The sequence below is a fragment of the Dermacentor silvarum genome, chromosome 8 (genome assembly GCF_013339745.2).
Source record: "Dermacentor silvarum isolate Dsil-2018 chromosome 8, BIME_Dsil_1.4, whole genome shotgun sequence".
NCBI classification, from domain to species: domain Eukaryota; kingdom Metazoa; phylum Arthropoda; class Arachnida; order Ixodida; family Ixodidae; genus Dermacentor; species Dermacentor silvarum.
In genome coordinates this window covers 140,846,759-140,863,411 of record NC_051161.1, presented here as the reverse complement: position 1 = coordinate 140,863,411, position 16,653 = coordinate 140,846,759, and the positions used below count along the sequence as shown (strand labels likewise).

Below are 16,653 nucleotides of genomic sequence, written 5' to 3'. Positions count from 1 at the left end.
TGTACGGTGCCGCTGTCACTGCAGCAAGCTTGTGCCGTTCATCGGCAGCGCTTGCAGGAATTTATTGATCTCCCAATAAAAGACTATGTTATTTTTCCACAACCAGTCCCTTTATTAACGTCTCTGCAATAACAGGGATAAATGTCATATATGTTCACACTACATTGTCAATTAACAGGCTCGCATCTTTGTACCACAGATTCACAAAACTAATCGCGAAGAACGCCAAATAAAAAATTAATAGCGCAATACAGGGACAACAGCATTACATTTCCGCCTTAATAAGAATACTAATAACACTTTTATTGCCAATAATAAAATCTATACATTCATACAGCCCTGCCAAAGTCTTCGAAGGCTTCAGCGGCAGAGCCTGGTAGGCAGCAAAACCATACACGGTACACTAATAGATAAGCAGTGAACTCGAGTATAGCATAGAAGAAAAATTATTCAAAGTTATACAGAGTCTATGAAAAGAATTTCCGTTGAGCATAATTAAACACAGAAACACAGCAATGCGTGTGAACAAAATAACCATAAGATAATATGTAACCATACACCAATCTGATCGTCATGGTGCTAAGAAATTGCACAATCACATGCATGAGCACAAGCAGTAACGGTAAGCAAAAGCAACAAATACGCCTTTACAAACAGATATGCCTCAGCAGTCTCTTTAACTTTTATTTTGTTTTTGCACAGAAGGTGCTGGGGGGTAATTTATTGAAGTAGGTTGGAACGTAATGGGCGCGAGCTCTAGTGCCGTACCTTGTGGAACAGCGTGGGCTCCAAAAGGGGTCCCTGGGCCTTAAGCAACGCGAAGAAGCGTACGGAACTAGGAATTCACTGGACCAGAAGTGTTTTAAAACAACCGTTTGCGTTAAAAGATCATTGAAATTCGACATCGAAAGTATTTTGAAATGGTCTGCGTCAGCATTCAGGCTCGGATCATAAGATATATTTTTTAAGAGGGAGTGCAGTATAGCATTTATTCTGTTGTGCCAGTGAACAGCACAGTGCCCGTAAATTGTTATTCCATACCGTAGCAGACTGTAGCCTAAACTGTGTGTTATTGTCTTCCTTACCGATAAGGGCATGTAATATCTTATATTGTACAGCAGACATGATACGGCGCGAAGTTTTTTTGCAAACATAAGCAAGATGGCTGTTCCAAGAAAGGTCGCTATCAAGATATAAACCAAGATACTTTACAACAGATGAATACTGTAATGGTCTACGAGAACAAGATGAACAATCTGAACAATGCAAAACAAGAGGATAATCGAGTGTTACCTTCCTCAAAGGATTATGGAAGCAGACTAATTGCGTCTTGGATATATTGATAATAATTAGGTTATTTCTAAACCAGTCCACAGCTTTTGTGGCAGCAGACTGTAAAGAAGCAATTGCTTCATAGTAGCTGTTGGCAGAACTTGCAATCATCGTGTCATCAGCGTATTGATAAAGAGAAACGGGTATCATGCTACAGAGGTCATTTACAAAAACTATTAAATAATAATGGACTGAGTATAGATCCCTGCGGAACTCCAGCATTAATATTGGAGAATGCGCTATCAACTTGCCCAACTGAGACGACCTGACGCCTATCCCGAAGGAAATTAGCTAACAACGACCAGAAAGCACCCCGAAATCCTAACAAAAAAAGCTTAATTAACAACAGACAATGGTGAACACTATCAAAAGCCTTGCTACAATCAAGAAGGAGCGCACAAGCAACTTTATTATTATCGAAAGCTACATTCAACTGATCAGAGAAATCTTCCAGAAGGGTTTGACTGCCTTTGCCGGGCCGGAAACCATAGTGATTAGGCGATAAAATGCTGTGTGTGTCCAGAAAGCTTGTCATCTTTAACAATAAATGTTTTTCTTGTATTTGAGCAATAGCAGGCAGAATTGAAATCGGGCGATAATTTTCAATTTTATTATGCGCTACTGCTTTTATGAACAGGTATAACTATGGCCGTTTTCAGTTTTACAAGAACGTCACCACTTGATATTATGCGATTGAGTAGTGCTAGCAAAACCTCTTGTATGTTTCATATGTTCTGCGCAAATCATTAATAGAAATACCTTCAATTCCAGGAGATTTATTACATTTTAAACTCAAAATAATCGATCTGAGCTCTTCCTGAGAAATTGAAGGCAGATATGCCGATTCGCTAATGCTGTGACGCAAAGAGCACAAACCTACATAAAAGTTTGTGTTTCTAATTACACGAGAGAAGTGGTTGTTAAACTCATCAGCAATATTCTGTCGGCCGCTGGATAAACTGGGAGGAAAGTAATTCATTATATTAGCTCGCGTATTTGCGCATCTAAAGCTGTTAATTAACGACCATGTTTTCTTACTACTGTAACTAGCAGCTTTAAATTTATCTCGGAAATGTATTCGCTTTGCGGAGCGGATTATGGCATTAATTTTATTTCTCAACTGCTTAAATTTGACCCGTAGGTCTGCACAATTCGGGGCACGCTTGCATTGGGCCCAAATTAAGCCTTTTTCTTTTATTGCAGCGAGTATGTCAGACGACATCCACTTGTTATCTGCGTTACGCTGTTTGACATGTATTGTTCGGGTAGCACTTTCTTTTAAGTTCTGGAACACTTCTACCAGATTGTCATATAGGTCAGCAAGAGACACTATTGCTAAAAAAGATGTCGTGTCATATTGAGTCACCAGCTTATCAAATTTTGTTGGATCAAGCACTGAAATTAGTTTTTTTAGAATCTGTGGGTGCTGTCACAATATCTGGATAACTTATTGAGCCGCAAACGAAGTAATGGTCAGCAAGTTTAGTTTCTACTATATCGGATTTTACGGCTAGATTCTGAGCGCGAACGGTAACGTGATCAATGCAGGATACGGTGAGCTTACCGGCCAAAAATTCTTCACGAGTCGCTTGATAAATGGCACATTCCAAGCCCCATTTGGAAAGGCTATCTAAGTAATCTGCGACGAAGCCTACAGTGGGACGCAAAAGGTCAATGTTGATATCACCTATGCTACAAACGTGCTCTTCAAGCGATAAGGTTGACATTGTGGAATCGAGTTCGGATAAGAAAAGCCGCGCAATAAAACTGGGAGGTCAATAAACCGCTAACAGAGTCACCGAAAAAACAGCTGTGCTCAGGCGCAGCGAAATCACTCCAGCTTGGGAAAAGGAAAAAGTTAACTGTGAAGCTGCCCATCTGTTACTTAACAAAACTGCTATGCCTCCTCCTTTTCTGGTTGGACGCGTGTACGAAAGGGTTTGGTAACCTGGCAATGAATACTGTGGAATGCTATCGGAAGAAATATTAGTTTCAGTAAGTACAAAAGCATCGAACGTGAGGCGAGATGATGAAGTGATGGCACAAAACTGATTCCAATGTTTCCGAAGGCTGCGAATATTCATGTGTGCCACTTTAAAATGCTGGTAAAGGTAACAGGAAAAAACCTATTTACATCCGCAAAGTCAGAGCATTTGATGCTTTCAATGTCAGAAATGTCTAGGCAATCTTATTCAAATCCGAGAATTTTTCAACTCGAATGAAAGGTGCTCCCACAGACTTTCTCGCCAGAACCTTTCCGTTTCTCGTTCATTTTAATTTCCTTTGGAGCGGGCCAACCCGAAGAGCTCTCAGTTCATTCGCATCAGGTTTTCGTTAATGAACCGACGAGGAAACTTCTCCGACTGAGCAAGATCCGGGAGACCTTTCCAAGCGCGAAACCATTTCTCTTTCCCAGACGAGTTCTGTACTTGCACAAGAATAGGCGGGCTAGTGCTAGATTTATTCTGGAACGGTAAACGGTGTATCCTGCAAATGTCATCTTCCTGGAAGTTCCTTAGGCCCAGTTGTCCAGTTGAGTCGCACATGAAGGACTTCAAGTCTTCGCCAGGTTTAAAATGGAGGCCATGGATTTCAAAATTGCAACGCCTGCCATATTGCTCAAGTTCATTTATTTGCACTGTCATTTGGTCTACAATTTCAGCCTGACGGGCGACTGTACCGGAAAGTCACTCCACTTGAGCCCGTAGCTGAGCCACTTCGGTTTTATGAGTAGTAACACTAGAGAGCATAGAATCATATTTTTCGGAAAGGAAATCGATAGAGGCTTGAATGTCGGTCACCGTATCAGCCATCTTTTCACAAGTTGCCTTGAAAGAGAGCAGTTCTTCAACCCTCACCATGAGCGTCTATACAGTGCTGGTTAGTTGGTCCAGTTTAGTATTAATAGTCGAAAAGTGGGGACCAAGTGAGCCATCGCTATGACTGGAACTGGTACCAGACCTACAAGTTTGACACGTCCATGTTTCACGTTCAACAATGGTCATTTTGGTGTAAACACTGTCTGTAATCGCGGAACAGTGTTTCCCTAAATGGAAACTTCCTTTGCAACCGGAACATACAAGGAATTTGCCCTCTACCAGCTTGTCGCATATCGAACACACAGAAGACATTGCAGTACAGTCAGCGGCAAAACAGCTAAATGTGTACGTACTTAAGGCCCTTTAAGAAACCCACCCGCCAAGAAATGAACTAACGTTTCAGTGACACCGGCCGGTTTTGCCGCTGACTGCAGGGAAGCACCGGGGAGACAGGCTTTGTGTATGCTGCAGCAGACACTAGGCGGACCGGGTTGAGCTGTCTTGTACCAGGGGATGCTGCGAAGCTGTTCACGGGTGGGGCCGTGGATGCGGAGACCGCATGAGCCACAGAGCGTCTGTGATGCCAGCGACCGACGACAGGGATGATAAGATTCGGGGGATGCTGCCGCGTCCACCCTGTGAAATCTGCCAAGAAACGAAATAACGTTTCAGTGACACCGGCCGGTTTTGCCGCTGACTCAAGTCAAAAAGTCAAAGAAGAAAAACCTCTGAATATTTTCAATTGGATTCTCGCTGACCCCCGCGGATGTACTCGATCCGTGACAACCTTTATTCTAGCTTTTTTAATGCATTCAACGCAGTAACAATAATGCCAGAGTCAGAGAGGCACATTGCATCTCGATATGACCCCGTGTGACTGGGCGGTGTTTCCTCCCAGCAGCCTCTTGAATCAGCACAATAAAACAACACGCAGAATGCGTTCGCTGATGGTATGGACGGCGTGGCAGTAAACAAAAAAACAAAACAAAAAAATGTGGTTGATCCCTCTTATATAGGAATCGGTATAGAACACGAAAGTGAAACGTGTCTTCACAGAAGTAGTGTAATGTTTATTGCACATTGATATATAATGTCTATTGGTGTTTTGTGGCTAAAGCGCCCTTAGGCGTTGATGCACCCACGCTGACGCCTGGTGGCACGTCTCCTCCATCACGACTACCAACGTCGATGACCATGAGCAACCGTCGTGCATATGGAAGCTGCACTACGCTGCACACGCTAGCACAACGCGAAAGACGAAGCACGTAACTGACACACTAATACAACGCGCAAGACAAAGCACGTAACTGAATCGTCACCGAGTCAAATCAGCGCGTACAGCGCGTCGTAATTGCAGCCTCCGCGATCAACTTCAGAAACATTTTCAGAGCTAATTGCGGAGGCCACGCTCCGCTGTGCTGAGTACGGTGAACGCCACCTAGGTGGCGTTGGTAGTGCTTCTTGATGCCAGCGTCCCTTCGAATGCTGGCATCGAGGCGTCGTAGTGCTGAGACCACCGAAGCGTTCACTGTCGGTGCGCGTTAGTGTCATAATGCAGTACTTCTCTTTTCTGCTCGTAGGCGGCGGCACCGCCCCGAGCAAGAGCGCGGGTACACGGAGGAGTGTTAGATATATAAGGCGCGTCTGTGTAGCTCTCTGCAAATGCGTTTGTGGCGCAATGGGTTAAACGCTCGGCGATCTATCGTCGCGGACCGAGAGGTCGTGGGTTCGATTTCCAAATTTTGCATGTTTGTGGAACTTTTTCTTCTGGTTTCTTTCTTTGTATTATGTTCGTGTACATTGTAAGCTGACGTATTTCCGTGACGGAAATACGTCAGTGAAGTCTTGGTGGACCCCGGCATAAAACACTTTCGTGTTAAAAAGCGTGTCGCGTCTGTCCATAACTCCTACAACGCGAAGTGACATAGGTGCCCGTTGCACAATTTGCGACGTGAGCGCACACAACAAACCCAGACAGCGTCCCGCGTTTGTTCGCTTTCAAAACCCGATCTCACACGCGTCCATGCTAGAAAACAGCTTGCAACAGTAATGCGCACAATACAGTCCCTTTATTTCTTTCACTTCACGAATTTGCACAGCACCAAAAATGAAAAACAAAAGCCATACTTGCCTGTATTTGTTCCCCAGGTTTTCGATTTTCGTCTTCGTCGCCTTCAGTGTCTTCTCTATGCCGAGCTCACGCAGATCATCCACAACAGCGGCATACACTCTGGCCATGCGCTTTGCTTTTCTCAGGTCTTGTAGGTTATCCTCCCATAACCTAATCAGAGTAAATGTCTCCACCTGCGCCCATAGTGCGGGTGCTGCTGCTTGCTTCCATTACGGGCACACGTGCACACAGGCGTCCGGTTGTTTACAAATGGCCGACTAGTAAAGCGACGGCGGTGAGACGCCACTGAGAGAGTAAACACATCTTGTGACAGCCTGCCGTACAGTTGTTCTCTGGTTAAAATAATACATACGTTAAAACACACAAACTTATTTACATTTTCATATGAACGCTTCTCAAGTTACAAATACTCAGTGTCTCATTTACAGTGTCTCTGGGGTGGAGTTTATACATTCGGTTCGCGTGCGAAGGCGAATGAGTGTCTTCAACTCATTAAATAGCGGAAGTCATTCGATTCTAATGGCATTAAATATCGCTGTGTAGGAGCCGAATAATGTCATTATATGGTAATGTCATTCTATTCGAATGACATTAAATCGCCCAGTGTGACAGGGGTATAAATGAACATTCATGCCTGTAATGCAATCAGTAGACTCTGGTATACTTTTAAAAGCGATGAAGGTATATGGCGAAATAATAGTTACATGCTTATCTCTGACCCTTCCCTCCACACAGAACTACTTTAAACTTAATCTGCACAGTAGATTCTCCTTAATATGCGAAGGTTTTTGTTCCCGCAGGTAAGAAACCTTCAACTGATATGTTTGTGACCTACGGCTTAGTATCCCCTCTGTATGAACACTTGCAGGGAAATAAAAGTAACACATTGGGGTCTTCGATTATAGGTTTAAACCGATATTGGATATTGACCACGAGCTTAAAAGTGTAAAATCAGGCAAAGTCAGAGCTACAGACGAGTTTGACGAACCTCTCAGCTACTCTTGCTAAGGAAAGGGCCTGTTACCAATGCAAACAATGCAAAACACTCATTTCCCCTTAGCACTCTTCATAACAAGCAGACTTTTTAAAAATGAATGCATAGGATGAATAGTTAGGCGTGTAAACCAATAAATAACATCGATGAACATAGCAAAAATAATTTACTACTTGTTGGCGGGAAACAGTGGCACAAACGAAAAAAAAAAAGAAAGAACACATAGGTAAAAAACACTATCGCATCGAGTCTAAGCGGATATAATGCATTAAAACAAAAGCGACTTACCGAGCGATCAGCGTAAAATCATCAACCCTCTTAATGTTCAGCAAGGACTTTAAAAATAAATTTAACCTGTTTAGTGAAGTCGTTAGAGAAGCGTTGTGAAGAGTCGGGCGGGTTTTGGTGACCTTAAGATGGGCTACACATCGAAACATGCCAAATTTCGGTGTTGCAGCTGTTATACATGGCTACATTCAAACTAAGATTCGTCAGTTTCTGCATTGTCTTAGAACTTCCCGAAGCTATTGTTTTATAAATATCAAAAAGCTTAATGTGATAGAGTTCATAAACTCTAGAATGTGCTATGATATTGAATTGTTGGAGCCACTCTGTCTCTGTAGCTGGAATGAGAAAATATTCGTAAATATTTAAATGTAATTTTTAACTTGGTTATGGTTGGAATGATAGCTGTTCCTCATACTAGATGGGTTAAAATAAAACAAAAAAAACTAATTGTTCGAAGCTACGTTGGGCGTACGTGCGAACAATCCAGTTTGTAGCCTTAAAGATGCGGCGTAATGGCGCATCCGTTAGGTGAACGCTGTTCCGCAACCGCTTTCCGGGAAGCTTCGCACTAACTTCAGAATACAGTGGTTAAAATACGTAAAAAGCTGTTTATCGTACACGCATACTTTGTTGCCATCACATGTGCTAGAAAACCTGCAGAAACACATAAAAGAGGACTAAGTACGCGCCGTAGCGCATGTCGACAGAAATCTTTGCAAGCTCGGTGGCAGGCTCGCTTTTGTAATGAAGGAGGCGTTTAGAAGCGGCTCTAGGGGTTAAATATGCTATAGAATGAGGACTAGAGGAGAATGTGCATAAAGTACACAAGAATTGGCCACCGAAACACCGAAATTAACAAAAATATTGCGGTAGACATTCAGGCAGTCGTTAATTTAACTAGAACAAATACTTACCACGCTTCAGTGGTGGCGACGAGGTAACGAGTCTGCCTGCCTCATTGCTGCCTGGGGTTCATTTGCCCGTCGCAAAATACTTTTTTACAGCGCAGATGTTTATGGCTAGGCTTCCGTGCATTTTTCGTGTGCGTGTGCAACAATTTGGGCCGATCCCGGTGATGGTACAGAAGAAGTAGAAGCGCAATGGCAAATACCCCTTTGCACTCTGGGTAGTGGGGTCCGGGACCTGTAACGCGCCCTTTAATTGCCCTTGTCACACCTGGGGCCCAAAGTTGTCCCAGGAACAAGTATAACAACAGAGTTTTTTATTAATGTTATTGACAAACATCATAACGAAGGGGTTACAGAACCAAAAGAAGAAAAGGATAAAGGTGTATACAATTACATTACAAAATGAAATAGCTAAACAAAAACTCGAGTTAGTGGTATTAGTAACATTAAACATTAGAACTGTGAAGGGGCTATAAAGGCACTTCTACTCTGCCAACAACCGCGCTCGTCGTTCGTTCGCCCGCACCGTCTCTTATCTCCACACGGCTCTGACCTTTATGTGCCGTGCATTCGCCGCTCAGTTTCCGTTGAAGCGATAGACCGCACGTACCTTCGCCGTGGCGGCGTATGCGCTCGCTGCCAGCGTTTTGACAGTCGTTGTCTGCAGTCATTCAGTGTGATCTATTCTTGTTTGTTTGTGCGCGCTCACACCACGCTTGTTCATTCAGTTAGTAATAGTCGGGCCCCATTTTCCAACGCACGCTACACATGCAATGCTGCCCGGATCGGCAGTGCAGCACTACAGGTGTGTCCCTTCGCACGCGCTGCCCACGGGAAGCGCTTCTCATCAACACCACCGTTTCACACGCGCTTTCTCGTGGTCATCGAGTCTCTCTTCATGTCGGTCTACTTACGCCGTAGCACACCTGCTTACTTAATTAGCTCATGTTTACTACAATTCATATTGCTACCAAAGCCGCTCACCTTACTTCGTATGACATTGCTGTGTTGCTATCGCATTCATTGCTTCGCCCTTAGGGTGAAACTGTGACATTTTTTTTGTACTTGTAATATCACCGCTAACTGAAAACTGTTCAGATTTCCACAGCATGATTTTTTGCAGATGTCATCGTTTCTAAAATCAGTTTTTATGCGCTTTACGTACGTTATTTCTGACAAGTTCAACGCAAACAGCCACTGCACGTTTCGTTAAAAAAGCCAGTAGTCAGCCGCGTTGGCACCGTTTACCATCGAATTTAGTTGCTCTTTGTGTATTGTCGATCGAGATTCATCAAGTACTATCAGCCTCAAATGAAACTTGAACAGCGGAGCGCGTAGCGCAAGCATAAGTGAAGGTATAGTGCGTGCCGTCCCGTCATCGCCATTGACAGGCGCGCACATCCGGTTTGGCCGCACTGCTCAATCCCGCCCCTAAAGTGAGATATTTTCACTTCTGTTTTGGTTCCTATATTTTAAAGGAAAAAAAAAACAAAAATGAAAGAAAACAGAAGCCAAAATACTGTAGTTTACGGCGAGTGTTTTCGCAAAGTTCGCCGAAAGCATAAGTGCTATCGGCGTCAAATGAAACGCGAACGGCGGAGCGCGTAGCATAAAAATTGCACCGTCAGCGTTAGATTCGAGCATGTGGTTTGCCGCTTCTGCGCCACATTCATTCTTTCGATCGGCAAACTTGCGCACCTCGGTATCGCTGGCAGCCGCGTGGCGCCCGGCGTGGGCGTGCCGAGCGCATTTGGCCTCTTGACTTTCGAACAAACGAGCGCGGTGCGGCTGAACCGGATGGGCGCGCCTGTCAAATGGTGATGACTGAACGGCGCGCACTATACCTTCACTTATGCTGGGGCCACGCGCCAAAGTTTCATTTGACGCTGATAGTACGTGTATTCGCTCAGACATTTGGTTCTCTCTGGGTAAAACTCTCGTACCGCCCTTTCGAGTGGTGTAATGAGTGTTTTAGTGTGTAGTGGGTAATTACCACACACACTACAAGTTGGCCGTGTTCATCAAAAATAAATTGTTTCCTGTTTATACCAAATGAGAAGTCAGCGTGGCTAACAAGTTTACAAGGAGAGTGGTCAATCTTTTGTTGAGCTTCGTATGACACCTCAAAACATGGAAAGGGTATTCACTATTTTTCGGCAAGAACCACACTTAATCCACAAGCTTCAAACAATAGCAGAAGATCACACTTAAGTTGTGTTCCCATGTGCACCAAATTTTAACTTGGCATTCTGGGTAAATCTCGTAGGACACTTGCAATTATTGTGCATGACGGCTGTGTAGCACATAATAGCACACGAACAAGTAATTTACTGCAAAGGCCGTAACTCCACCGCATAAATAAATTCTTGCACGCACACTAGCCAGAGGGAGAGCATGGCATCAGAGGAACCGCCGCCGGTGGAATGGTTAAGCATCGGGTTATCAAAGCTTCGAGGATGCCTCAACTGCCAGAGTCACCCTACTGGTGACAAACTTTGCCAGCTAAGATTCCAAATCCCTTACGTCGTACGACTCCGTCGAAGAGAGCGCAACAGGACTCAGTTGTCAACAAGAGCGCTTTCGGAGGCGCAACAGCTGGCGCCCAACCATCACCCCGACGATGCGGCACTCTCACGCTCCAGGAGTCGCGCCAGATCCAGGCGCCGTTCACTATCCAGGGAGAGAAGCAGCTCCAAGTCAAGGGAAGCGCAGGTGCGCTTCGTGGAATGGGGCTCTACACCTGGCGAGAGGCAAACGTCAGGGACCATCTGGGCTGACAAGGCGAAAGGTACGGTGAGGGTTGCTGGGCGCATCTTGGCGGATGTGGCTGGTGACAATGATGCCAGGATAGATCAATTATTCAAAGAAGTAACTTCTTTAAGAAAAGCAAATGAGGAATTGACCGTGCAGGTAACAGAACTGTATAAAAGACCGGTCGAGCCCAGTTACAGTAGAGATAGATAAACCAATAAGCAAAAGCAGTGATCCAGAAAAAGACAGTTCCCCTGCCCTTAAAAAAAGGGCTGTGATCTCCGACGACGACTCAGTTTTCTCAGCTATCAGTGAAATAAAAGAGGCAATTAAAGCAATAAGAGTGACAGTAGAAACAACTAACTTTAAAGAGGACATATTGTGGAAATAGAGGCTAACGGCGGAGAAAAGACTTGAGATGATTGAAACGCGAGGGGAAGACGACGATCAGTATCTGCCATCGGAGGTAGATAGTGTTAAATTGCTTCCTAGACTCCCAGGGGGCAACACAAAGAGGTAAATAGCGGGTAAGAGGCTGGCGGACTCACCCAATAACAATGAACAGTAATCATGGATTTAACATGTGGCAATGAAATTGACGCAGGTTTCAACACAAGAAAGCAGCTCTGCGAGAGGTAATCAGGTCATCTGGGGAGGGGGTTGGCGATTCTGATCGACAAAAAGTTGCCATACGGCGAGCATGATATTCATCTTAGATATTGCAGGTACGAATTTATTCTAGTTGAGATAATACTTAAAAGGAACAGAGGGAAAGAGCAAAGCATTTTCTTTTTAAATATTCACAGCAGCCCTACGGATATGAGACAGGGCTTTAGAGTACTCTTCAACAAAGTGTTTTCGATTGCCAAAAACTCCCCGCTCATTATTGGAGGGGACGGTAATGCTCCCTATCACACATGGGGATATATATGGAACACAAAGAAGGGAGAGGAACTATGGAATCTCGCTATGGATCGGGGGTCAGGCTTTATTACCGATCCGGCGTACCCCACCCGTTGTGGCACGTCCACATGCAGGGAATCCACACCAGATATCACTTTTGCTATTAACTTAGGAGGACCTAATTGGGAAAACTCGAACATTGATCTGGGTAGTGATCATTATACCATTCACATAACCATAGACATACCGAGAAAGGAAACTAGAATCCTCAAATTCACGGACTGGGACCGGTTTAGGAAAGTCAGGGTGAAAAGAGGGAAAGGGGGGCCTTTAGGTACAAAGAAGCAGTCGTTTCAAATATGGATTAACCAGCTCAGAGAGGACGTCAAAGAGGCCTCTAAGGAAATCAAGACAGAGGAAAATATTGAGGCTATAGACAGCAGGCTCGCGCATTTCATTGAGGCCAAACAGGCTATAGTACAGAGATGGAAAACGCAAAGACTTAACAGAAGGCTAAGGGGAAAAAATAGCGCAATATAAACAGAGACATTGATGAGCACTCGAAGACACTCGTGAAACAACAGTGGGATGAAATCTGTAACCCCACCCGCCGCGCTGGCTCAGTCAGCTAAGGCGTTGTGCTGCTGAGCACGAGATCGCGGGATCTAATCCCGGCCGCGGCGGCCGCATTTCGCTGGAGGCGAAATAGAAAAACGCCCGTGTGCTTGTATTGTAGTGCACGTTAAAGAACCCCAGGTGGTCCAAATTAATCCAGAGCCCTCCACTACGGCGTGCCTCATAATCAGAACTGGTTTTGGCACGTAATACCCCAGAAAGACGAAGAAGAAAATCGGTAACTCCGCGGATAGCAGAACCAAACATGGAGGTAGCTGGAACCTATACTCAAGCACTTGCTCAACGAGAATGAAACAAGGACAAACAAGAGAACAGCTATAGCCAAGTTGGTTCATCAGGAGAGCCAGGATAAAACACCGGAAGAAATCATGGATAGACTCGCCACCAAATATCTCCCACTTATGCAACCAAACGAAGGAGACGATAACGTCGAATATTCGGGTGGCATATGTGAAGAAATTGACCTGGATTTCACTGAGAGTGAAGTCAGGGCGGCTCTTCACAGTCTTAATGGTAGATCAGCAGCTGGACGTGATGGAATAACAAACAGAATTTTAAGAAATCTGGATGATGAATCAATTTCTTACCTAACTGAACATTTTATTGAATGTTGGAGGAAGGGGATATACCCAGAGGAATGGAGGGTGGCCAATATTATCCTCATACCTAAGCCAGGCAAACAATTAACTCTGGACAACCTCCGTCCTATTTCTTTTACGTCATGTGTAGACAAAGCCATGGAACAAGTCATCCTAAATCGGGTCACGAAATACGTTAAGCAGAACGACATCCTCCCGTACAACCTCTTCGGCTTTCGACCCGGGTTGTCAACCCAGGATGCTACGCTCTTAATCAAACACTAACTCGTACAGGCCAGCCCAAAGCACACGAAAGCTCTTCTAGGTATGTATGTGGAAAAAGCTTTTGATCGTTTAAAACATAAGGCAATACATGTCGTTCTCTCGGAGATGGGGTTAGGTAAGAGGCTTTTTAACATGATTAAGGACTTTCATAGAAACAGAACAGCGCACCTGATCATGGGAGAACTTAAGTCAGAAGTTAATAATTTGGGAAACAGGGGCACTCCACAAGGAGCTGTGCTCTCGCCCATACTATTCAATTTAGAAATGTCTAAGGTTGCAAGTAATTTAGCGAAAATCGAGGGTATACGAGGGTGTCCTATATGCCAACGACATAACCATTTGGAGTGCCAAGGGTAATGTAGGACAGACAGAGACCAGACTACAGGAAACTGTATGCGTTGTGGAGAACACACTGAAAGACATGGGGCTGAAATGCTCGGCAGCCAAGTCGGAACTCTTGGTCATTAAACATCGCAGAAAAGGTCGTAAACCAAGAGGCTACATTCGGAAGAGGAGCCAAGAGTGTGCCTATACACTCATAAAGGATCCGCAATCAGGCTAGTTGGAAAAATCAAGATTCTTGGTTATCGCATAGCAGAAAACAATGACAATTATTGTTCAATACAGCATATCTCGAACAAAACAGATGAAGTCATTAGGTTACTAAGGAGAATTACCAACAGACACAGAGGCTCGGGGGAAGACAGTGCTTTGAAGCTAAAACATTTTTTTGCTTTCTGCCACTTCACTTACGTGGCCGGATTATTCAAATGGAAACAGGCAGAGCTTAACAAACTCAATATCATGATCAGGAAACTTGTTAAAATAGCCCTAGGGATATCGAGTACCACTGCAACTGTCAAGCTCATGAGTCTAGGAGTCAACAACACAATGGAAGAATTCGCTGAGGCCCAACAGCTAGCGCAACACGAAAGAGTGAAAAAAAAACACGAGCTGGCAGAAAGACGCGTATGGCTGGAGCGCTAAACAGCGATAACGGTTTATAATTATCGGAAGATCTTTAGCGCACCGGACGCCGCCACCTGCAGTACTTAGCTCGCGTCATCAGTGCACGTTGCGCCGCCGTCCGCACCAGTTCGTGTCGCCGCAGCGCTGTCGTTTCTGGTCGGATGAAGTTTCCCAACATTGCTTATGACAGCGGGCTGCGTGCAGATTAGCAAAAGGTACAACGCTTACACATACTTAGAGAACTCCCAGAGGAGTTTCTGCGTGAATGTTTTCGCTGGGAATATGCGTGCACAGTTTATTTGCACACATAACGCATAACTACTGTCCTGACTGTCATACCACAGTGCATGCAGCTTCAGTGACGTAATCTAAAAAAAGTCTAAAAAATGAAATCATTCATGTTTTACGCAATGAAAGTAAGGAAAAGTGGTCTGTATTTGTTGCAAATGAAGACATGTTTATTAGGACAGCAGTGTCAGAAACGTTTATGCAAAGCTTGCTTGCATCGACTGTTTATGCTGTGGCAACGCCATATATTTGGTGGCTTACCACAAACGGAATGTCCAGGTCTACCTCTTGCATTTCAACGCTGGCAAAGCCAGAATTTCTTATCAAGTCCGCGCTATCACGATTCAAGTGGCAGCCACAGGCGACATTCTTGGCTAACGGGGTGAAGATGTCTTCGATAAATCTTGCCAGGCTGCCCTGGGGATGACCCACGTGCTCGCTAAAGAGGAGAAGGCCACCCTGCAGAGTAGAGAAGAAATGAGATGGAGCAGGTCTGGTGTATGAATGTGAAGAAAGGTTACTTACGGAGACAGTGAGTTCGTTACGGTACTTTCCTATATTTTAAATGAATCACACGCACATACACATTCATAAATAACGTAGAGTGCTTTATTTATCAAATAATATTTCATATAAATTATCTGCACAGCCTCAACAAACCTAGTTTGCCGTGCAGTATCTGGCATTATTTAACACGGAGTGGTGTTGATTATACATCTATAGTTTTTACTAATCTAAGCATAGGTGATATGACGCGCCAACTCTCGTTTCATCGCATATAAATTTATAGGCCGATGCCGATTCTCGAGAAATTCCAGGCGCCAATGGTGATCAATTTTTGTAATGTGAAAGTGACAGTATTGTTTACTGATTTGGAGAATGGCGAACGGAACTGACCATGGCAAGCTAGCTGTAAAGGGATGTGTGCCTCTCACCGAGGTGACAGCTGACTCACCTACATTACTGAATGGCTTCCAGGTGTCAACATTGCCCTGATGTAACTATTTCCAACAACGACCGTATTTAGGACGCCTCATATCACACGAATAGTTACCAACGGAAGCGGAATGTTAACAAATATGCGCGGCAGACTACTCACTCAAGTTTTCACTGAAAGTACATCGTTAGAAAACCGTTGTGCGCCAACGCACATGAATATGCCGGCGGTGTTTGACATTTCACGCATACTAATTTGACTTATGCACTACAACTATTGCAATATAACTCTCTTTGCTGACTTCTGTCCAGCGCGTTCGCCACACTGTAAGAAATGTATGTAAGAAAAAAATGTAATAAATAGGAAGGAAGCAAACTAATTCGTTGGCACTTTAACTGTGTAACTTGAGCGCCAGAGACTTGAAAGGCGGCTAGCAGATGGGAAGGGGTTGGTTATAACAGTACCTAGAAAGACGGCATATCAAACGACACAGCAGTAGATTAGTACACGCTATTTACATTCCGTATAAATGCTCGTGACTAGAACTCGAAAATATCGAGATACTTGAAGAAGTCACTATTGTGGAGAAGGTTGCAGATTTAGGGTGATAACGGGGATCTTTAGACGCTTCTTTTTTAGGTCACTTTCCAAAATTGTTAAAACCAATCCAGAAACTCAATGCGTCCATTCCGGAAGATATGAGTGGTAATGTCGCCACGAACCAACCGGGTGCGGCCGCTGAGTGGCTACGCTGTCCTGCTTCTTAGCAGGAGGTCATGTGCCCGATACCCCGCCTTGGCGGCCGAGTTTCGATGCGGGTGGAATGCGCAAACG

At 44.4% G+C, this 16,653-nt stretch overlaps 1 protein-coding gene across 5 annotated transcripts in view; it reads right to left on the bottom strand.

Annotated features, from left to right (window-relative positions):
* Positions 1–15,026: 15,026 nt before the first annotated feature.
* Positions 15,027–16,653, bottom strand: part of LOC119461731 (thiol S-methyltransferase METTL7B) — a 108,457-nt gene continuing 106,830 nt past the window's right edge. For all 5 annotated transcript variants that reach the window (XM_049672060.1, XM_049672059.1, XM_049672061.1 and 2 more), the window contains exon 4: positions 15,027–15,341. In XM_049672060.1, coding sequence (XP_049528017.1) covers positions 15,108–15,341 — 234 coding nt within the window. In that variant the 3' untranslated portion in view covers positions 15,027–15,107. The remainder of the gene's footprint in view (positions 15,342–16,653) is intronic.